At 38.6% G+C, this 23,741-nt stretch overlaps 3 protein-coding genes across 3 annotated transcripts in view; 1 reads left to right on the forward strand and 2 right to left on the reverse strand.

Moving 5' to 3' along the window:
- The window catches only part of LOC145452907 (macrophage mannose receptor 1-like), a 448,907-nt gene that overhangs the window by 380,786 nt on the left and 44,380 nt on the right, over positions 1 to 23,741 (forward strand). The gene's annotated exons all lie outside the window — the stretch shown is intronic.
- The window catches only part of LOC145452896 (uncharacterized), a 172,899-nt gene that overhangs the window by 76,150 nt on the left and 73,008 nt on the right, over positions 1 to 23,741 (reverse strand). The window lies entirely within an intron of this gene.
- LOC145452662 (hepatic lectin-like) lies at positions 5,806 to 8,457 on the reverse strand. The gene is made up of 5 exons (XM_080330836.1): positions 8,273 to 8,457; positions 7,194 to 7,401; positions 6,444 to 6,585; positions 6,016 to 6,123; positions 5,806 to 5,932 (listed from the first exon to the last, which is right to left on the reverse strand). Exons 2-5 carry the CDS (start codon positions 7,357 to 7,359, stop codon positions 5,806 to 5,808), a joined length of 543 nt encoding a protein of 180 aa, XP_080186962.1. The 5' UTR covers positions 7,360 to 7,401; positions 8,273 to 8,457.

The raw sequence follows: 23,741 nt of genomic DNA on the forward strand, positions 1-23,741 counted from the left end.
ATTGATTGCAGTTATTTTAATAATCTATTTGAGATGGGGAAATATAGGCCTACATTGATTCGTCCGTTGACATTGGATTCTTGTATTTTAAAATACGTCGTCTTCGCCTAACTGTTAGCCGTTATTGACGATTGCCATATTCACAGTGCATGATGGATTACTGATTCCAAACGCGGAGAAAATGGAAATGCAATTTTAAACTCGATTTTTTTTAATATCACACTCTGGAAACAGAACACATGATTAACACTATACACATTGAAAAGGGACTACGACGCAATGAAGTTTTCGATACAATCGCCACAGCAATGCCGGTATTGCCTATAATCACAGATTAGACTTGGGATATCAATTTGTTAAACAATGTTGAGTGTTAAGGCGAGGAAATTGGTTACGCAGCAGTGTTGGGATGACTCGAGTCACTTTTTTCGTATGACTTGACTTGTCTCGAGTCACTTTGCTAAAATGAATTGACTTGACTTGACTCGGCGTATCAGAAATGTGGATTGACACGTGACTCGGAGCAAAATTTATGAGTAAATTTCGAGTCATCAAGCAATCGATGTCGATAAAAATCACTGTATCTTGCATATGTTCGGATTGTACGCGAAACGCTGGTGTAACCCGTGAGAGCGACCAATCATTCAATGATCGTCCGTTTTACTGATCCTCCATCGTTCTCTCACAAATGAATTGATCGCAAACCAAGTTATCGAAGCTCACAGCTTATGCTCTCGTAAACTAGTAGTAAAGTAATTTAATAGCAAAATGTCTATTTCTGTTCTCTGTTCTTACCTTAACCAAAACTCTTGTTTTATTGAAATTGAATTCCAATATAGTTTACATAGGCCTAGTAATCAACCATTGGCGCAGGCTGGAATTGTATGAATTTGTAAATTGGTAATGCATTGCATCTTATCAATTCGTTTTTCTTTTATCTATTTTGGTTGATAACTATAATCCAAGGCTATGCAATTACTTACGTTGTTAAGCATTTCTACGTGAATGTGAGCAATAAAGCGCCTTCTTGCGTTTATATTTAACTCTGTATTAGTTCATAGGTCCAGAATCAATGACCACTCAATCTATATTTAAGACAGCTAGCAAAATGCAATGACGTAAGCATCCCTCATGCTTCGAAAAGGCAACTTGACTTGAATTGTGACTTGACTCGTGACTTGATTTGACTTGACTCGACTTGACTCGAGTCACCTCCAGAATTTGAGTGACTTGACTTGACTCGAGTCACCTTCGAAAATCGATTGACTTGACCTGACTCGAGTCAAAATGTGCAATGACTCGAAATGAGTCGTGACTCGAAGGTTGTGACTTGATCCCAACACTGTTACGCAGTCCATGAAAGCAAGGCAGACGTGACGTTACTATACTTTGACGCTAGTACATCAGTCAAGAAATATATTACATGATACAATGTGACAGAGACATATTAACATTAAATGAAACTATGTTACGTGAATTCAACGGTACGTACATTCATTCTCTGATTTAATTGAGAGAATATTACTCACCATTTTTTATAAGACGAAATTGTTCTATTCTGCCAACGAACAATATTATCTTCCACAGTGCCTCCAGTATGGAATTGAGCAATACGATTCCTTAAATATGCAATCAAATTTTAAATTGTTGAGGCAACCACGTATTGCAGACGTCAGACTTGTCGAGAGTGATTCTTAAGTCAATCATTTGCTGACGTGCAGTAGACAATCGTGTTATATTTCTGAGCTGATTTGAGCTGTACTTAATCAAAACGACTTTATTCTGGCTTGAATTGACTTGGAATGTGCTAATCCGATGTGTATATGTATAATTGTGTATATTCGTATACGAAATAAAGCAGATTTTTTGGTGATTTACAATCAATTGTGACCCACTGAACTTGACGAGGACAAGCTCCCGGTAAGATTTTCACACATGCGACAGTTCTGGAGTTATACAGCGACATGATTAATCTTGCTTGCAGTATTCTGGTTTCACTATTCAAAATTTATATATAGTTATCAAAACCGAATCCTTCCTATGTCGTGACGCACCAGACCAATAGAACAAACCCTTATAACAGTGGTTTCTAAACTATTATCACCACGACCCAAATCTGAGTTTTATTTCATCTCGCAACCCAAGCCTCACGCATCGACATGAATGCAGTTCAATGTCAGTATGTTATTTATGTACTGGCATGCATAAAATGGGGAAGGTACAGACAACCAGTTGTATGCAATACAGTTTTATAAAACCTGTGTGACGAAAGCAATTTCAAATCGGAGTGCAATATTTTACTCTGTTGGTCGCAATTGTACTGCGGGGCTCAGATGGCATGGACGTTACATGGTAATTTTGGGTCAAGGTATTATCGCATTTACGGCGTTTCTCGTACCGCATTTCTGCCGCAGTCAAATGTAGGCCAAAACTTCATTCCTTCATGTGCCCTGGCGCCGGTGGAAAGGGTGGCCTCGAAATACTGTTGCAAACCCCTACTCTAAAGCATCCCATCGGTCTCGGGTGGCGGTAAGCGATACTAGCAATATTCAGCTCTTTCAAAATTGCAAATAAAGTTGATTCTTTTATGCATACTCAAAATTTCAAAAATATTGGGGGCGGAATTTACGGTCGCGCTCTTGCCCGCCCTGTACCATCCCCGAGTATTACCCACGCAAGATATAGCGTTCGAGAGAAACCAATGTCAGACAAATCTTGACATCCAATATTTGTGTACTATTTCTTCGGTGTATGCCTCATGCTCATTAACACAGGCATAGGGAAATTTCTTAAAGCGTCAAAACAATTGCGGCAAACCACTAACGCAAAATTTATGAATCATTATGCATATCAATATTGCCAAGATAATTCCTCAGCGAAAATAGTTACATTATATTTTGACGAATAAACTCATCAGTTTTCTCATCGTGGATTTCAATCAGTCTTTCTCCAGAATCGGCACAAGTCCGATTAGCGTCCTCAAAATTTAGTCTTTTCTGGCGATGGAACGTAAATATGTGATCTTCGTGTTTCGCAGTTATTGGGAATGCTATAAAGTATGGGAATGGAGGTTATATTTGCAACAATAAACGAAGGAAATCTAACTAGCAGAGAAATATTCCCAAGATGTTTCTATTTATTAATCATTAATATTTGCTCGATGGCTCGGTGGCTCGGTGGCTCGGTGGCTCTACTCGGTTTTATAAGTCTTGTTCAACACAAAGAGTATTTCGATGTAACTTAATGGAGGCAGCCAAAGTCGCCAATGTTATTGCTCAAATATATGGTAAATAATAGGAGTAGTGATATCCAAGACCGGCAAAACCACTTCACTTAGGGCTGGGCACAATAGTTCGGGTAGTCGAATCTGAATCGAGTATTAGTTTTAATGATTCGAGTCGAGTAGTAAAAGACGATTTTTTCAAGTACTGAAATTATACGTTTCTCACCATTGAAAGTTAATTTATCAACGAGAACTATAGTTTCGATACCGAATTTCAGTGCTGAAGCCTTGAAACCGTGTTTGGATGTATTCAAACATATCAAACATATGGTGCAAAGCTGCGAAGGTTACTGGACGTAGCACATTTCCGTAGTCATTTTTATCCACAACGTTGTCACGTAGTGGAATGAAATCGGTATGGTCGAAAAAATTACATAAGTATCTTTAATGAGATTGATAAAGGCATTACGTTTTTGTGGTGGCATAAACGGTACATATTTCAACTTTGACGTATTACATCAGTGGTTCTTAACCTTTTTTCCTCTAGCGCCCCCTTTCAAAAAATATCGTGCTCCAGCGCCCCCCAACTCATATTGTGAGGACTTTAATCACGACAATGGGTAAGAGGGATGGCCGTAGCCGCACTTCATCAGCCCCCCTCCCTAAAGAAACGATTGTCTTGCGCACCCATAGCGTGATAAACCAAACTTCCGAGGGCTTCGTCCCCAAGAACCCTGTCGTGTGATTTGGATGGTCAGCAAAGTTTGTGTGGCCTGGTCGCCCTAGGCATCAAAATTTTCTATAATGCATGAATGAATATGTGGTAATTGCATGCCCAGTTATTAATTTTAACATGAATGTCCCAAACAAAGCAACTCATATTATATAACGTTCATGTGAGGTTGTGAACCGCAACACTAGATAGTATCATCCTTTATGATACGATGATGAAATATTCTGACGATATAATTTTGTAGGTCTCAAATAAGCTACAATTATATCTAGTTATTAATTTCGCACGTACAGCTTCAAAACTTATTTATGTACAACGGGCTCTCACTCTCAAAAGTGATATACAGTGCCTCCTTCTTCGATTTTGACACGCTGTGCGCTGCGGGATATAATACATAATTCGAAACATGTTGTTGAAAATAACCCTAGCAATCGCGACTGCCATGTTTTAACGGGAAATTGGCGATCTAAAAGTACGCACAATTCGTTTTACATGAATTATAATATCTCACTACATGTATGAAAAGACATGTAGCAAACATCATCGCGCAACGCGACAAAAAAATTCGGGATTTGACATGTTTTGTGGAATGTTAATTTGCTCTGAATACTCATTAAAAATATGTCCTGGTACCACATCATCTAAGGCGAAGTCATTTTTCTTCAACGCCCCCCATATCGCCCCCCTGAGCCCAGCGCCCCCCATATCGCCCCCTGCGCGTTTCCGCCCCCTTCAAAATCGCCAGCGCCCCTAGGGGGGCGCTGCTGGCTAGGTTAAGAACCACTGTATTACATTATGTTACGAAGTCATAATGAGTGATTCTCGATTATTCGACTCGAAGCATACTACGTGATTCAGAATCGAATCACCCTCGTACTCGATTTTGCCTAGCCCTAACTACAAGTGAAAGTAGAAAATGTATGTCCTTAAAAGTACTCAAATAAATAGTTTCAAAAAGTAGATTTGGTGTAGTGTTGACTTGGACCTATGTCTGGCAGCTCATCGGAATTGGCTACTGTCGAGATTGCAGCAAAATAACTTAAGATAGGACAAACAGATGGAACATTTGAGAATACGTATTCAGAGGTCACTGTGATGTGTATTGCTTGCGTTTCATGTCCCGATTTAACACGTAAAAGTGGGCTTAAACCCATATTCGCCACTTTGAAAACAATCGTAGTCTGATATGTTGGTTTAGAGCAGCAGTTTGTAAACGGTGTTACACTGAACATTGCTGGTTGCCTTAACCAGTACATCCGGGTTTCGTGGCGGACAACACCCACACTCAACTTATACGATGGATTTGTGATGGTACGCCGGTCTTGGCCACCATCATGTATCGCAGGTAATTAGGCCTGTTGTGATGGAACGCTTTATATACTTTGGCATACGATTGGGAGGTTGCGGTTCGAGATCGAAACCTTGTCTTTCTGAAATACCAAGTCTACAATCTTAGCGAAGATACTGTGTATTCGCTTCACGCCCAACGGTGGTACACGAAAATAGAACCTAACTCAGAATTATATCGAGGTCATAAATACTACGGGCCTTCCTGCATAAACCACGGTATAAGTCTGAGGTAGGACCTGACTTCGAGTTTCATTCACCCGTATATAGACGATGGTGCACTGGATGAAATGCATACTATATTTTCGCCATGAGTGTACCTTTAATATTTATAAGCTCATGCACATTTCGGAAATTGGTATCACGCTAGGGTTAGGGTATTTGAACCAAGCAATATTACATTGTTAACACTTCCGTAGCAATGGCACACTCTGATTTATTTTGTGATAGGCTATAGTTAATACGCCTTTGTTTGTATTGTCATTACCGACGACGATAAAGTTTAGGATAGTTTACCTTTTTGGCATATAAACCCAAATTTTGTATTGCACTTCGCGTTTCTCCATAATCCATTTGACCGCACCACTACACAGTCCTTACTGGGAGTATGATTTCGCTGATCGCTTGACCTGTACATATGTACATATTTTTCGGATCAAGCACTGTACATCTACTGTGTGGAATTCTTCCTTAAAAGCGCGACACAACTTACCATGCCTGATAATGTGCAGGTTTCCCATTCGAAGCCGAGGTCCCATCTAACCATCGCCATGTTCCATCTTCGTTCCGATAAGAAGCCCCAATCCACCAACGATTGGTCCTACAATAACATAACGAAAATTGAGCTACGCAGCATGTATATGGTAACTAGAAGGAGTATATATTCTACTAATTTTTGGCATCGAGATTTACTAGTAAATAACTAGACAAAGTTAGAATTCTGATTATCAAGGTTACTAGGAAGAGTTTAAATAGAACTCTATTTTAGTATTAGTTTACTAAAGCAGGTACAACTGCTGCTCATCAAGAGGCTATAGTGAATATATTAGGAATGCTTTCAACAGTGTGGCTGAACAAGCAAATTACCCCCTTTTAGGAAGTAGATTCTATTATAATAGCTGTTTGGATTTCCTGACATACCATCTCCTGATGACATCCGTTACATTCTTCGAATCAATCTTAATAAGAGTCGTATTTGCCCTTTCGCAATCCATCTTTGCATCCTGCCAGGATTTTTTTGCTGTACGAAACGTCAACTCATACAAGTCCAGATAGAGTGAACCTAAAAGCGAAAATCATATATTACAGCGTTTCTCAAATGCCAACATATAACATGGTGAGTCAATTATTCGACCAGTAGAATTGAGAAAATCCGGAAATGATGGTCGAGGTTCGCTTTAAAATACATTAAACTTGCAGTTTTCTTCTATGAAATCACCATTCAGCATAGTGGTTCCAAACTTAACAGTCATGACCCTCCATGCCATCAAACTATCCGTTGGGATGGCTAGCATTCGGATTGCATTTTGTGATTCGGCGATAAGGGGGCGCAAATTTTTCCACTATCGTAACGGGGCGTGTCTTAAAAAGTGTGAGAATCAGTGCTTTTGCACCCCAGTGTCACCAATTACTGCCTCAATAAAAACTGAAAAAGTAGTACAATTTGACTTGCTACTTCGCATGTTTGTAATTTGCGGAAAAGTTGTTGACAAATTTGAATAAAGTTGGTTGATCCAAGTACGACAATTTTATGACGATGAACAGAATATATCGCCATATACATTGAACGTCGTAATGAAGGTCATAGAACTGGACACATCATTAACTTATATATCAACGTTTAGGCATATATTGAGAAAAATAAAACGTATAAATAAGCACATACCATACCTTCAAAATCGGTAGTGCAATTTTTGGAATACCAGGAAATATTTCCAGGCCCCACACAAGTGTACGCTTGTACACCGATTTGGTAAATAAAATTTGGTTTTCCCGAATAATTGTATGTAGTATTGTCCTTGGTCACAACATCTGAAAAAGATGTCTTGTTCCGCATCTTCCCTGGATACACCCAGTTAGTACTTTCGTTGATATATATCTAAATAATCAAGTGGCATACTTTATTTTTGTGACAGTGCAGCATAGATGGTAAATATTTTGAGGGCAAGGCTTTCGTAACCACATCAAATCTCGAATTAAAACTATCACCGCCTTGCTGCGCACTTTCAAATCCAACCTCGGCGTTGGATCGATTTGATAATGATCATGATAAACGTCAAAAAGCGATCTGTGATAACGCACAATGAGTTATGAATCATATCACCAAACAAAAACCCTGTACAATATAATATAATCGCGAAACTTGGATAAAAACGTCTTTCCTCGATCTCTTGAAAAGAATGAGGCACTGAAAAAGTTTTGATTAGAGGAAAAGCTATTATCGCAAAACTCGTTAGCGCTGTTTTTCAGTATGAATATTTAGAGGTGATATTCTATTTGCATCACTGGCCACTGTACCATTGAATGATCTTATAGAAAGTAGCCGAAAAACATGCGATATGCTTATCTTGAAACGTACTGAAGTTCAAACCTCATAGATTGAAACAGTCTCACCTGCTCTTATAGAACATATAACCTGTATAATATATATATACATCCACTCCTCTTTAGGGATGACTAATAACATTTTACAAGATACCTTTTACTCGAATATAGAGGCGAATACTAGGTGCATCAGCAAAGTGTTGAACCTCACCTCCGTATGCACGCTTTATCATAGGAAATCCTAACACTGAGCAGATTTCATATTTTTGCATATAGCTAATATAATGATTACGAAGACATTTATATTCCTTGTTTTGCACAATCAGCACAATATCATATATCATTAAAGTTTAATCTTTGTAAGGGATTTGAATATTTATGCTGACGGAGAATTGTCTCAATTACGAGTCTGCCATTCTGCATACCTTGTATTTGGTTATATACTTCACAGCTACATTTGTAGGCTTTTCCCATAGTATATAACATGTATTAGAGTTGGATTTTGATACGTTCAAATTGGCCACTTTTGGAGGCAATCCTACAGTCTTTTCTCGAGTGCGTTTGGAGAGCTTATAATATTTTCTGCATTGGCTCCGGTTCTGCAGACACGGCATAACCTGCAATATAGGATCAGAAACAAGCATTCGTTAGTGCTGTGCGCTTTGGTACACAAAGTGGGGGCGATCGCGAGCGTGAAGGGGCGCTGGTCACAAAATGGGCGATTGCGTGGCGCTGGCTATAAAATTAGGCGGGGAGATCAAATAGTAGCTGTGTGGGTATAGAAGGAAGTTGCTAAGTAATGCTGAAACAATCGCTGAATGAAGCGACCAAATACGCAGTAAAATGCAAAATCGAATCAGTCAAGACAATTAAGAATCGTCTGTCCATTCAAGCAGATGTAACGGAAAAGTCGGTTGTAACTTAACAATGTGGATCCTGCTCATCAATGGGCTGAATCAGCAGTTGGCGGATTCCATAGCAAGTGTGATTTATTGTGTGATGTGAGAACTACGACGTATTTGAATACTTATTGCTGTACAGCGAGGATAGGCTCTTTAAGGGAAGTGCCTAGCGCATGTTTACTCTGTGTTTCAAACGGTCGTGAAATATTTCAAGTGTGTCTAGTATTATTCGGCCAAGATTTCCACAATAATTGATAATATTTTCGTATCGGTGATAACGATGGAAAGTCCGTATGCATATATCAAGAACAGAACTTAATTTATAACAGCAATTAATAAACGCAAAGCTACGTTTCCCTTACACAATGTCACTAAGGTATGTGTAGGCTATCACTAGAACCAAGCAAATTTACCTTGACTGTGAACATCGACCACGGCTGGACGGTTTGTTTATGAACCAGATCGCCCACAGTTGATGGAGTTACATATGTCTCGTGAATTTTATTGCCCTTACCAGTCTTGATTTGAAGCCTGAAAGAATGTTATATCGTTAGAGAATTCGCTTGTAAAACAGCAATACGGCAGTCATCGTTTCACAACTTTCGCACTTATGTATGTCCATTGTCCATATATGTTGTAGGCCAAAGCTGTCAAACTCAATTTAGCCAGAGCCAGATTCAAACTTTTTGGTCGCTTGGGGGCCTCAATAATCAAATAATGCCAGTATGTTGACTATAAGGCTCTTCAAAAATGACTTTTTTCTCAATTCCTACTGGCTACTTGATAAAATTGTAAGGATACCTAATTAAAGCTTACACACCAATTGTGGTTCAATTCCAACCAGTAGCCGCATTGCTACAGGAGAAGAAAGTTTCTATTTATTACATAAAAATAGATATAAAAAAATTGGAAAATTTTCTGTTCAGCCCATGAAAGTGTTAGATTGTCTATAGAAACGATGTTATTTTTTTACGGCTCTCCGTATCCCCAGTCCTACAATCTTTTCTCGAGTGTAGCATATTTCTATGTTCCCTTTGTTTGAATCATGACGCAGAGTTGACCCTGCATGATGGGTATGCGTAGTGTGCACTATTGACGATTTAATGATAAACGCAGACTCTACGTCTATGAAGTTTGTATACAATATTAAATTATCGTTCGGGTGTAAACAGCGTAAGACAGAAGCGTGTACGTGCTACCGTTGTCTGCTACCGTGTTATTTATTTGATATTTTGATCTCACGCAATACAGCTTCCAGAACTATTTTGCTTTGTATTTTGTATGTCTCACACACACACGCACACTACTTGTTTTACGTTGTCTGAATTGCTATGCACTGCATTGTTGCTAACGTTCAGATTCTATTGATGTTATTTATAATCTCCATGTTATTACGTCACACTTGGCGGTTTGGTTTTGAATTCAACTCCATTTTCTGTCCTTTATCAAACCGGTACCTCTTGATGAGAGGCACGAGAGGGGTACTTCGAGTAAATAAACGTTTTTAGGACTGTATTTTTCGAAGCTGTATTCATGTTCTGCATCTCTAATTAGTTATTTCACCACCTTCTCGTAAGTAGTAGTATAGATCGCTCGTGAGCGGCTATGGGGTTCTTATGGGTGCGGCGGCGATTCGCCGCGAAACTCGTGTTGGCGATTCGCCTTTTTAGACCCCCCTCTCGCTGGCGAGTCGCCATGTGTTCTTATGGGTGCGGTCATGACTCGCCTTTTCAGGTATAGCTCGTGGCGGTGATTCGCCGTGAAAACTCGTGGTCGTGACTCGCCTTTTTTTGCTATAGGCGGTGGCGGTGATTCGCCTGTCGTATATTCTTACGGGATCTGTGGTGATTCGCCATGTGTTCTTATGGGCGTGGCGGTGATTCGTACTTTCGAGTATAGGCATCTCTCGCGCGGTGTTGAATATGTACGAGTCACCAACAATAACCGCACAAACGGAAACGTGGCTTGTTGTGCAAGAGGATTGCGCAGCGCGTGCGACCTATATTTCGAATGACCTGAGCGCTGAATTGTTTCCCATGCAGCTGTGTGCTACTATCGATTATTACACTAATCCAGTCAGTGCGCAATAGTTTGCTAAATCTAGGAATCACTTCCAAGGTAATATTTTGGTAATTAGTTTACCGCAGAGCCGACGTAGACGGCGATTCGAATATCAACAATAACCGCGTTCACAAACTAACACTTCAAAAATGTGTGAAATATTTGTAAAACCCTGCGATTGCTGACAAGATAATGTCTCGAACATAACCATCTTTAGCGACTTGGTGTTACAGACATACCGATCGCTCACAAGGTAATATTTCCGCAATAAGTTTGTCACAGAGCCGGCGCAGACGGTGATTCGTAAACCAACAATTTGACACTTTCTGGTGGTCGCTATATGTTTGACACTTCGGAACGCGGTTGACTTTAGTTGTATGATAAGAATCATGCGAAAATACAAGTAATGTGTCAATTTGTCAACTTGAAATGAAACTTACTACACAGCTCAAGTTGATTCGTATCTGAATGTGTTAATTCGGTACAATTCTAATTATTTCGAAAAATCTTTTTAACGTGATCTTTTGATTCGACTGTAACCTGAATATTACTGACGCCGACTTTCAGCCACATTGAATTATTCGCACATCCCGCGCCGCTGTTTTCACACCTATAGAATGAATACCAACTATAACTCTACAAGAATCAAGAATCACAAGTATGTGCATTATACAGTTATTGTCTTTATCAACATGAAATCAAACTCTTAACAAAAACACGCAACTAATCATTTTTCAACTCTAGCATTACCAAAAAATTCAGGTATTGTTGATTGAAAATCCTTGAGTCCTTATTATCAAAAATGTTATAGTGCGGCGTCGGAATCCATTCGCGGGATGTACTAAAGGTAAATTTGGGTAATCCAAAATGAAATATCTCGACTTCGACATAGTCTGAATTGAAATAGATTTACAAACATAACTTCCAACTTTCACCCAGTCACATTTCGAAATTATACGCATATTGATTTGAAACAAGTCATGAAATATTACATCTATATTCGCGATCGGACTTTCCTTTTGGCAAAGATAGTTTCAGAAATACTATCACTATGACATCTCAACATTTCAACATCTTGCCATCAACAAAAGAGTAAAATACAAAAACCTTAGCAAGTCAATCCGTTTGTAACTCACCCAACCAATACAAAAAGTATCCGTATGAAAAGTAGACAAGACTACGCTAGTAATCACTACAATCCAAAATCCATAGCAAGCTCGGTTGTATTCATATCCCTACGACGCGTCTTTTGTTTTTCAACTGTAAAAGTCGTTACTATTTTGAAAGACAAAGTAATTACTACTCGATATATTTTGTAAGACAAAAGTAATTACTACTCGGTGCGCGCAACTTGAGATTAACATATGTTTTGAGTTTATGATATTTGAATGTCTGACCAACGTAGTTGAGAATTCATTTCTTACAATCGAACGCAGGTGTTATATTGAATATTATCATGATGTAATCATAAGGATTGATACTTTAGTTTGACATACGAGATTTGTAATAGTCGATCATGACTTGATTATTGAATCATGACGTAATTACACCGGTGTTGGGTATTGTGATATCAACAAACTTTTCAGGGATATTTTTAATTAACGCATCGATTTGTAAAAAGAGGACTTGCATGTGCGGAAAGTTTTTGATCAGGAAATTAATCCAGGATCGTTCGAATCATGTGATCAATATTTAACCCTTTCACACCCACCATTGTACGTGCTAAATGTAAAAAAAAAACATTGTGAAGTCTATAGATCTACACTTCAAGGTTTTGATCAGCACAGAAGCAATTGTAATACCTTTACCGATGCGTCCTAAACAACAGACTTGGTTAATACAAACTCATGTCAATAATAAAATCACAGTATGTGCTACACTGAAATCTACAGAAAATGTCTTTGTATTGCTGCTCGTAGTAGTGATATCGATTTGAACCTCCAGAATAATTGCCATCATCTAACCAAACTACTGAAATTCGTTGTCAATACGTCTGATGTTCACTGAATGCGTACTAGCGCAACGCACACGATCAAAGAAATTGGAAATTTTTCCATTGTCATTCGTCAAAGTAAATACCATCACAATACTCTGTCACTAAAAGACGTTACTTGTATGTGATTGAATCACCGGTAATTAACTAGCTAAATCAAACCCCTAAGAAATTTCACACACTCATTGGATATTAAACAGCGCCGCTTAATCGTTGTGGGTCGTTTTTCTAAGTACAAATCATATCCACCCAACCGAAAACAATTTTCACTCACTTGGTTAATGAAGCCGAGGTCGACATTCGATATTTTGTTTGCGGGAAATACTTTGTAATAAGCACACTGGAGTGGTTGAGCTTTACCATCATCAAGCTGTCATTTGTATCGTTTAATTAACCGACATTTAGCGATTGGTGAGCATACCGGACGATACACAGTCACTTCGAAATACTCCGTTGATCGTAATTTCCATCATCATAATAATCGAAGTACAATTGTTTCGAATCGCTGGAGTGGTTGAGCTTTACATCATCAGACTGCCATCTGTACATCAAGAATACATCCGACTTGTAACTGGGTCGTTTACCTAACCGAGTTGTATGTACAGTTTGATATTTAGCGATTGCAGAACATACCACTTCGAAATACTGCGTTGATCTCAATTCCTTTGTCGTGATAATTGAAGTACATTTGTTTCGATTTCATAAAAACCAACTTTTCTATGACGTGATAAATTTTTGAAAAGTTATGCTTAGAAGATTGGTGCATCTCGCGAAAAAATAATATACCACTCATATTGATACTGTTACTCCATTGACCGGTATTTTCAAACGAGTCGATTTTCAACCGAGCAAAAATTTATTACTTGAGTTGTCCCGCTTACTATATTTAAATGTAAACTCACCCGTCTTTCAACAACAAAGACATGGATAAAAAGTACACAAGCAAACACAACAAGTTTTACTTTTGTTGGACACCAATTATTATTCCACGCATCTCATTTCATACTAAGTGTATATGAAAGATATTCATGGCACACGAAAATATTCGATATTCCATGCTACGAACATACGCAATGATTGGTGACGCTTTCATACTATTTCGATTTAGTGTAACAAAAACAGCAACAACAATTTTCACTCTCTTGACTTATGAAAACAACAGACGAACCTTCATTCAATATTTTGTTTTTGTCAACTAGTTACTTTTTCATGAGACCCCCACAACTCTTACAGAAGTACGAAAGATATTTACATCACAAAAAGTAATCAACTTTACTCGATATTCTCACATTACGAAACTAAAGAATGGTTGGTTTGACTCTACAAACTGTTTCGTTACCTCAAGAACTTTATTGTCTGAATGGTTGCTCATGTGTCTTAAGAACCAAATAGTTCAACACAGCACTAGTACCAACAGAAACATCAGAGTTGTTTACACAAAAGTTTGTATGTGTACAGTATGCGAATACCATGTGTAAGTCCAGCACAATTGTGGTATCCATCCGGGTTTAGTTAACACAATTTACGACACCGAGGTCGCCTCATCTTTCGTAAGACAACAAACCAACCAAGGTTTCAGGATATGTCCATGTCATAGCAATAAATCAGCTACTCCAACAACAGAGTACATATGTTTTCTAGTTACGGTGCTTACATCTTACACACAAATCAATCTACCTTGCTAACAAAAAGTGCTGAGTCATCAAGTGATTGCCCTACCAACAAAACAGCTAAACGTACTATCATACAAAATGGCCGTTGTAGTCACCAACGGTACATGGTACAAGTAACAAGTCTCGAGAATCCAGTTATTGAAAAAACGTGAAAGTGTTTCTCCTGCGCCAAGTCGTTATGTTGACGAAAGCGTATATTGTAATATCATGATCGATTTGCATTCGTTGGTCAAAAAATGTCACTACTCTAGATAATTATTTTTCACTCAAACACAAACGCATACTTGTCACCATTCGTTTTCATCAAGCACGAGTTCACGAAACCTACTTACTACGACATGAATTATTATTTTTATGTTGTGTAAATAGGTAATAATTCATTTTAGTAACACTATATCAACATCATCGAGTTGTGTGAATAGATTTACATGTGATCTTGTGGTTTTAATCGAAGTACACAGTACGGTCTAATGTAGAGTCATCTCTATTGTACAGCAACTCGGTAATCGAAATGCATTAAAATTTAAACAGCGATCTTGTTTCATCACGCGAAAAATATGTTCACTATCACGATACTCTGCACAGGACGTGTAAATCCTTTTCACGCGCGTAATAGTATCCCAACGGCTACCGGCGACAACGTTTAACAACACCAACGACACTAAACATACGATACCTACCCAAGTAAAATTTCCATTTTCACCTGGAGGTCAGCCGTTACCTGAGTAAAAATACCATTATTCTTTGGAGATTTATCGTTTAATCAGAGTAACAAAACATTTTCACTTGGGGGTCTATCGTTTCCAAGAGTAACAAGCCCCCTTTCCTTTGGAAATCTATTTTTCCCTGGGTAACAAACCTTTTTCACTTGCAAATATATTTTCCCCCGGGTAACAAACCTTTTTCGCTTGGAAATAATTTTTTTCCTTGAGCAACAAACCATTTTCACTTGGAAATATATTTTATCCCTGAGCAACAAACCATTTTTACTCGGCGGGTCGTCGTTTACCTGAGTAAAAATATCATTTTCCTTTGGAGATCTGGTGTTTACCCATTGTAACAATACATTTTCACTTGGAAATCTGTCGTTTACCCGAGTACCAATACCGTTTTCCCTTGGAAATCTATCTTTTCCCTGGGTAACAATACCATTTTCGTTTTGAAAACTGACCACCACACCGACCAATTTGATATTTTTTGTATATTGTTACAACAGACAGTTACAAAATATACACCAACAACAACTCCGATACATTTGTGTAATCGCATACTCACTTGTTCTGGTGCATCCCATCAAAATTGACGGTTAGCCACACACACACACAATAACAATGCGCTATTTCGATATGACTGCGATGTCCGGGTTCGTGCTTTAGATTTTCGAGAATCAATCCGTCTAAAGTTGTAATCCCCCGACTTTGTTAACTGATTGATACACGGATAACAATCTTCGGAAAATGTGGGAATGCATGCTACCCATCATGCTAACGATTCCAGGTTACTTGTAAATAAATTTCTTGCTCACCCTATACAGATTATACGTACAGGGATATGTAGCGGTAATCGGTTTGGTCAATACATATCGCCCCATTTAGTATGGAATACAAACCCAATACAGATCAGTCCATAACCGGATCCGGATATTCAATGCAAAGCGATAAAGCAGAACCAATGATCAAATGTAATTAAACATGTAGATTCACAATCCTTGATTTTTTTTTCGTGAAAAATGACAATACATATCGAATATACTTTACGATTGTTCAACCCTACCAAGTATTCACGTAAATGTGGTTTATGACATTACATACAATGTGTCGGTGTACAAATGTTGAGTGTTTATGCACACATCGGTATGACCCATAGACAACATCATCATACCCGCCAGGACTTCGTTATTGCATCGCGAGGTCAATAAAATGAATTTTGTATATTCAATTTTGTATATTCAATCGTCTATGGTGGCATAGACGACGGAAGGCTTGGAGATCCAATGTAAAATTCAGACAAACAAACGGGTATATTTGTCCATCTTGGTTATTCACTCAACTACCATTGGTACTCTCGATACAGCGAACGGTACAGTATGCAACGCATATCATTAGAGTGATATATCCACAGGTAAATATGGGGTCTGGCCACAATAATTGTACGACGCCGACAAATCGATGCACGCAAGGTGTGGTTGATAATAATTGTTTCATGTGTCAAAGAGACAGCACTCTCTCGTAAAGGTTAGCAGATCCCACAGAAACACACCTTGGATTACATCATCAAATCGATTTCAAACTTAAACTGAATCACTGGTGTTGAGAGTAGTGATATCCGATTTTTCGAATACTCATATCGACTTAGTGAGCGATCGGTAACGACACTTATCATAAAAATTATGAATATTAGTAATTCGAATCATGTCTATCTCGTGTTGTTACAAGTTGCTAAAACCATCGAGTGAATCAGTGAACGGATAGTAATCTGGGTTAATTCTCGATATAATTATTGTGGCCAGGCCCCATATTTACCTGTGGATATATCACTCTAATGATATGCGTTGCATACTGTACCGTTCGCTGTATCGAGGGTACCAATGGTAGTTGAGTGAATAACCAAGATGGACAAATATACCCGTTTGTTTGAATTTTACATTGGATCTCCAAGCCTTCCGTCGTCTATGCCACCGATTGAATATACAAAATTGATTTTATTGACCTCGCGATTCAATAACGAAGTCCTGGCGGGTATGATGATGTTGTCTATGGGTCATACCGATGTGTGCGTAAACACTCAACATTTGTAGACCGACACATTGTATGTAATGTCATAAACCACATTTACGTGAATACTTGGTAGGGTTGAACAATCGTAAAGTATATTCGATATGTACTGTCATTTTTCACGAAAAAATCAAGGGTTGTGAATCTACATGTTTAATTACATTTGGTCATTGGTTCTGCTTTATCGCTTTGCATTGAATATCCGGATCCGGTTATGGACTGACCTGTATTGGGTTTGTAATTCCATACTAAATGGGGCGATATGTATTGACCAAACCGATTACCGCTACATATCCCTGTACGTATAATCTGTATAGGGTGAGCAAGAAAATTATTTACAAGTAACCTGGAATCGTTAGCACGATGGGTAGCATGCATTCCCACATTTCCCGAAGATTGTTATCCGTGTATCAACCAGTTAACAAAGTCGGGGGATTACAACTTTAGATGGATTGATTCTGGAAAATCTAAAGCACGAACCCGGACATCGCAGTCATATCGAAATAGCGCATTGTTATTGTGTGTATGTGTGGCTAACCGTCAATTTTGATGGGATGCACCAGAACAAGTGAGTATGCGATTACACAAATGTATCGGAGTTGTTGTTGGTGTATATTTTGTCACTGTCTGTTGTAACAATATACAAAAAATATCAAATTGGTCGGTGTGGTGGTCAGTTTTCAAAACGAAAATGGTATTGTTACCCAGGGAAAAGATAGCTTTCCAAGTGAAAACGGTATTGGTACTCAGGTAAACGACAGATTTCCAAGTGAAAATGTATTGTTACAATGGGTAAACACCAGATCTCCAAAGGAAAATGATATTTTTACTCAGGTAAACGACGACCCGCCGAGTGAAAATGGTTTGTTGCTCAGGGAAAAAATATATTTCCAAGTGAAAATGGTTTGTTGCTCAAGGAAAAAATTTATTTCCAAGTAAAAATGGTCTGTTGCTCAAAAAAAAATATATTTGCAAGCGAAAAAGGTTTGTTACCCGGGGGAAAAATATATTTGCAAGTGACAAAGGTTTGTTACCCAGGTAAAAATAGATTTCCAAAGGAAAGGGGGCTTGTTACTCTTGGAAACGATAGACCCCCAAGTGAAGATGTTTTGTTACTCTGATTAAACGATAAATCTCCAAAGAATAACGGTATTTTTACTCAGGTAACGGCTGACCTCCAGGTGAAAATGGAAATTTTACTAGGGTAGGTATCGTATGTTTAGTGTCGTTGGTCTTGTTAAACGTTGTCGCCGGTAGCAGTTGGGATACTATTACGCGCGTGAAAAGGATTTACACGTCCTGTGCAGAGTATCGTGATAGTGAACATATTTTTCGCGTGATGAAACAAGATCGCTGTTTAAATTTTAATGCATTTCGATTACCGAGTTGCTGTACAATAGAGATGACTCTACATTAGACCGTACTGTGTACTTCGATTAAAACCACAAGATCACATGTAAATCTATTCACACAACTCGATGATGTTGATATAGTGTTACTAAAATGAATTATTACCTATTTACACAACATAAAAATAATAATTCATGTCGTAGTAAGTAGGTTTCGTGAACTCGTGCTTGATGAAAACGAATGGTGACAAGTATGCGTTTGTGTTTGAGTGAAAAATAATTATTTAGAGTAGTGACATTTTGTGACCAACGAATGCAAATCGATCATGATATTACAATATACGCTTTCGTCAACATAACGACTTGGCGCAGGAGAAACACTTTCACGTTTTTTCAATAACTGGATTCTCGAGACTTGTTACTTGTACCATGTACCGTTGGTGACTACAACGGCCATTTTGTATGATAGTACGTTTAGCTGTTTTGTTGGTAGGGCAATCACTTGATGACTCAGCACTTTTTGTTAGCAAGGTAGATTGATTTGTGTGTAAGATGTAAGCACCGTAACTAGAAAACATATGTACTCTGTTGTTGGAGTAGCTGATTTATTGCTATGACATGGACATATCCTGAAACCTTGGTTGGTTTGTTGTCTTACGAAAGATGAGGCGACCTCGGTGTCGTAAATTGTGTTAACTAAACCCGGATGGATACCACAATTGTGCTGGACTTACACATGGTATTCGCATACTGTACACATACAAACTTTTGTGTAAACAACTCTGATGTTTCTGTTGGTACTAGTGCTGTGTTGAACTATTTGGTTCTTAAGACACATGAACAACCATTCACACAATAAAGTTCTTGAGGTAACGAAACAGTTTGTAGAGTCAAACCAACCATTCTTTAGTTTCGTAATGTGAGAATATCGAGTAAAGTTGATTACTTTGTGTGATGTAAATATCTTTCGTACTTCTGTAAGAGTTGTGGGGGTCTCATGAAAAAGTAACTAGTTGACAAAAACAAAATATTGAATGAAGGTTCGTCTGTTGTTTTCATAAGTCAAGAGAGTGAAAATTGTTGTTGCTTTTTTTGTTACACTAAATCGAAATAGTGTGAAAGCGTCACGAATCATTGCGTATGTTCGTAGCATGGAATATCGAATATTTTCGTGTGCCATGAATGATTACCAGTGAACCCGTCCCTCGGTGAACCAGTCCCGTGAACCCGTCCCTCGGTGAACCCGTCCCTCGGGAAATTTTGTATTCACCGGCAACCCTAATATCTCACCTCCGGCAACCCTAATATCCTAACCCTAACCCTAATATCCCACCTCCGGCAGCCCTAATATCCTACCCCAACCCTAATGTCCCCCACCGGCAACCCTAATATCCCACCTCCGGCAACCCTAATATCCTAACCCTAACCCTAATATCCTACCCCAACCTTAATATCCCCCCTCCCCCAACCCTAATATCCCCCCTCCCCCAACCCTAATATCCCACCTCCGGCAACCCTAATATCCCACTTCCGGCAACCCTAATATCCTACCCCAACCCTAATATCCCCCTCCCCCAACCCTAATATCCCACCTCCGGCAACCCTAATATCCTAACCCTAACCCTAATATCCCACCTCCACCAACCCTAATATCCCCCCTCCCCCAACCCTAGTATCCTACCCGAACCCCAATGTCCCACTCCCCGAAACCTAATGTCTCCCCCCCCCCTATACCCTACCCAACCCTAACACCCCACCTCAACCTACAGTTGCAATAACGAGCAGACCACGCGTGGTTGATATGTGAGCAATAACAATCGTTGGGATATATTTTTCATCTGAACAAGTCACACACACTATACAATGCGATAAGACCCAATGCGATGTCATGAACAGATACGAGGATGTCGAACGTCGCACGTCCGCCCCTCGTCAAGTCAATTCAACAATGAGCCGACCACGCAATCGTGATCACGTGATCTGATCACTCCGTGACTGCGTGATCTACGCATGCCCTGACCTCCTTACAAGATCGACAAATCAGTTGATAATAACATTATTAGTTTAATAATTCATATTAATACTTGTTAATACACTTAATTTCAAAATTTCCCGAGGGCGGAATTCACCGAGGGCCGAGTTCATCGAGGGCCGGGTTCACCGAGGGACGGGTTCACCGAGGGACGGGTTCACGGGACGGGTTCACCGAGGGACGGGTTCACTGGCAACCCCATGAATATCTTTCATATACACTTAGTATGAAATGAGATGCGTGGAATAATAATTGGTGTCCAACAAAAGTAAAACTTGTTGTGTTTGCTTGTGTACTTTTTATCCATGTCTTTGTTGTTGAAAGACGGGTGAGTTTACATTTAAATATAGTAAGTGAGACAACTCAAGTAATAAATTTTTGCTCGGTTGAAAATCGACTCGTTTAAAAATACCGGTCAATGGAGTAACAGTATCAATATGAGTGGTATATTATTTTTTCGCGAGATGCACCAATCTTCTAAGCATAACTTTTCAAAAATTTATCACGTCATAGAAAAGTTGGTTTCTATGAAATCGAAACAAATGTACTTCGATTATCACGACAAAGGAATTGAGATCAACGCAGTATTTCGAAGTGGTATGTTCTGCAATCGCTAAATATCAAACTGTACATACAACTCGGTTAGGTAAACGACCCAGTTACAAGTCGGATGTATTCTTGATGTACAGATGGCAGTCTGATGATGTAAAGCTCAACCACTCCAGCGATTCGAAACAATTGTACTTCGATTATTATGATGATGGAAATTACGATCAACGGAGTATTTCGAAGTGACTGTGTATCGTTCGGTATGCTCACCAATCGCTAAATGTCGGTTAATTAAACGATACAAATGACAGCTTGATGATGGTAAAGCTCAACCACTCCAGTGTGCTTATTACAAAGTATTTCCCGCAAACAAAATATCGAATGTCGACCTCGGCTTCATTAACCAAGTGAGTGAAAATTGTTTTCGGTTGGGTGGATATGATTTGTACTTAGAAAAACGACCCACAACGATTAAGCGGCGCGCTGTTTAATATCCAATGAGTGTGTGAAATTTCTTAGGGGTTTGATTTAGCTAGTTAATTACCGGTGATTCAATCACATACAAGTAACGTCTTTTAGTGACAGAGTATTGTGATAGTATTTACGTTGACGAATGACAATGGGAAAATTTCCAATTTCTTTGATCGTGTGCGTTGCGCAAATAGTTCTAGTACGCATTCAGTGAACATCAGACGAATTGACAACGAATTTCAGTAGTTTGGTTAGATGATGGCATTTATTCTGGAGGTTCAAATCGATATCACTACTACGAGCAGCAATACAAAGACATTTTCTGTAGATTTCAGTGTAGCACATACTGTGATTTTATTATTGACATGAGTTTGTATTAACCAAGTCTGTTGTTTAGGACGCATCGGTAAAGGTATTACAATTGCTTCTGTGCTGATCAAAACCTTGAAGTGTAGATCTATAGACTTCACAATGTTTTTTTTTTACATTTAGCACGTACAATGGTGGGTGTGAAAGGGTTAAATATTGATCACATGATTCGAACGATCCTGGTTTAATTTCCTGATCAAAAACTTTCCGCATATGCAAGTCCTCGTTTTACAAATCGATGCGTTAATTAAAAATATCCCTGAAAAGTTTGTTGATATCACAATAACCAACACCGGTGTAATTACGTCATGATTCAATAATCAAGTCATGATCGACTATTACAAATCTCGTATGTCAAACTAAAGTATCAATCCTTATGATTACATCATGATAATATTCAATATAACACCTGCGTTCGATTGTAAGAAATGAATTCTCAATTACGTTGGTCAGACATTCAAATATCATATACTCAAAACATATGTTAATCTCAAGTTGCGCGCACCGAGTAGTAATTACTTTTGTCTTACAAAATATATCGAGTAGTAATTACTTTGTCTTTCAAAATAGTAACGACTTTTACAGTTGAAAAACAAAAGACGCGTCGTAGGGATATGAATACAACCGAGCTTGCTATGGATTTTGGATTGTAGTGAGTACTGGCGTAGTCTTGTCTACTTTTCATACGGATACTTTTTGTTTTGGTTGGGTGAGTTACAAACGGATTGACTTGCCAAGGTTTTTGTATTTTACTCTTTTGTTGATGGCAAGATGTTGAAATGTTGAGATGTCATAGTGATAGTATTTCTGAAACCATCTTTGCCAAAAGGAAAGTCCGATCGCGAACATAGTTGTAATATTTCATGACTTGTTTCAAATCAATATTCGTATAATTTCGAAATGTGACTGGGTGAAAGTTGGAAGTTATGTTTGTCAATCTATTTCAATTCAGACTATGTCGAAGTCGAGATATTTCATTTTGGATTACCCAAATTTACCTTTAGTACATCCCGCGAATGGATTCCGACGCCGCACTATAACATTTTTGATAATAAGGACTCAAGGATTTTCAATCAACAATACCTGAATTTTTTGGTAATGCTAGAGTTGAAAAAAGATTAGTTGCGTGTTTTTGTTAAGAGTTTGATTTCATGTTGATAAAGACAATAACTGTATAATGCACATACTTGTGATTCTTGATTCTTGTAGAGTTATAGTTGGTATTCATTCTATAGGTGTGAAAACAGCGGCGCGGGATGTGCGAATAATTCAATGTGGCTGAAAGTCGGCGTCAGTAATATTCAGGTTACAGTCGAATCAAAAGATCACGTTAAAAAGATTTCTCGAAATAATTAGAATTGTACCGAATTAACACATTCAGATACGAATCAACTTGAGCTGTGTAGTAAGTTTCATTTCAAGTTGACAAATTGACACATTACTTGTATTTTCGCATGATTCTTATCATACAACTAAAGTCAACCGCGTTCCGAAGTGTCAAACATATAGCGACCACCAGAAAGTGTCAAATTGTTGGTTTACGAATCACCGTCTGCGCCGGCTCTGTGACAAACTTATTGCGGAAATATTACCTTGTGAGCGATCGGTATGTCTCTAACACCAAGTCGCTAAAGATGGTTATGTTCGAGACATTATCTTGTCAGCAATCGCAGGGTTTTACAAATATTTCACACATTTTTGAAGTGTTAGTTTGTGAACGC

Source organism: Botryllus schlosseri, chromosome 12, assembly GCF_051294905.1.
Source record: "Botryllus schlosseri isolate E-star chromosome 12, Bs_hap1, whole genome shotgun sequence".
In the NCBI taxonomy this organism is placed as follows: Eukaryota; Metazoa; Chordata; class Ascidiacea; order Stolidobranchia; family Styelidae; genus Botryllus; species Botryllus schlosseri.

Excerpts from the sequence above, each read along its gene's own strand:
- LOC145452662 (XM_080330836.1), bottom strand. The coding sequence starts at position 7,359 with ATGCGGAACAAGACATCTTTTTCAGATGTTGTGACCAAGGACAATACT. Across the intron at positions 6,586-7,193 it reads TTGCACTACCGATTTTGAAG|GTTCACTCTATCTGGACTTG; the intron begins GTATGGTATGTG and ends TTTCGCTTTTAG. Across the intron at positions 5,933-6,015 it reads CCTGCACATTATCAGGCATG|GTCAAGCGATCAGCGAAATC; the intron begins GTAAGTTGTGTC and ends ACATATGTACAG.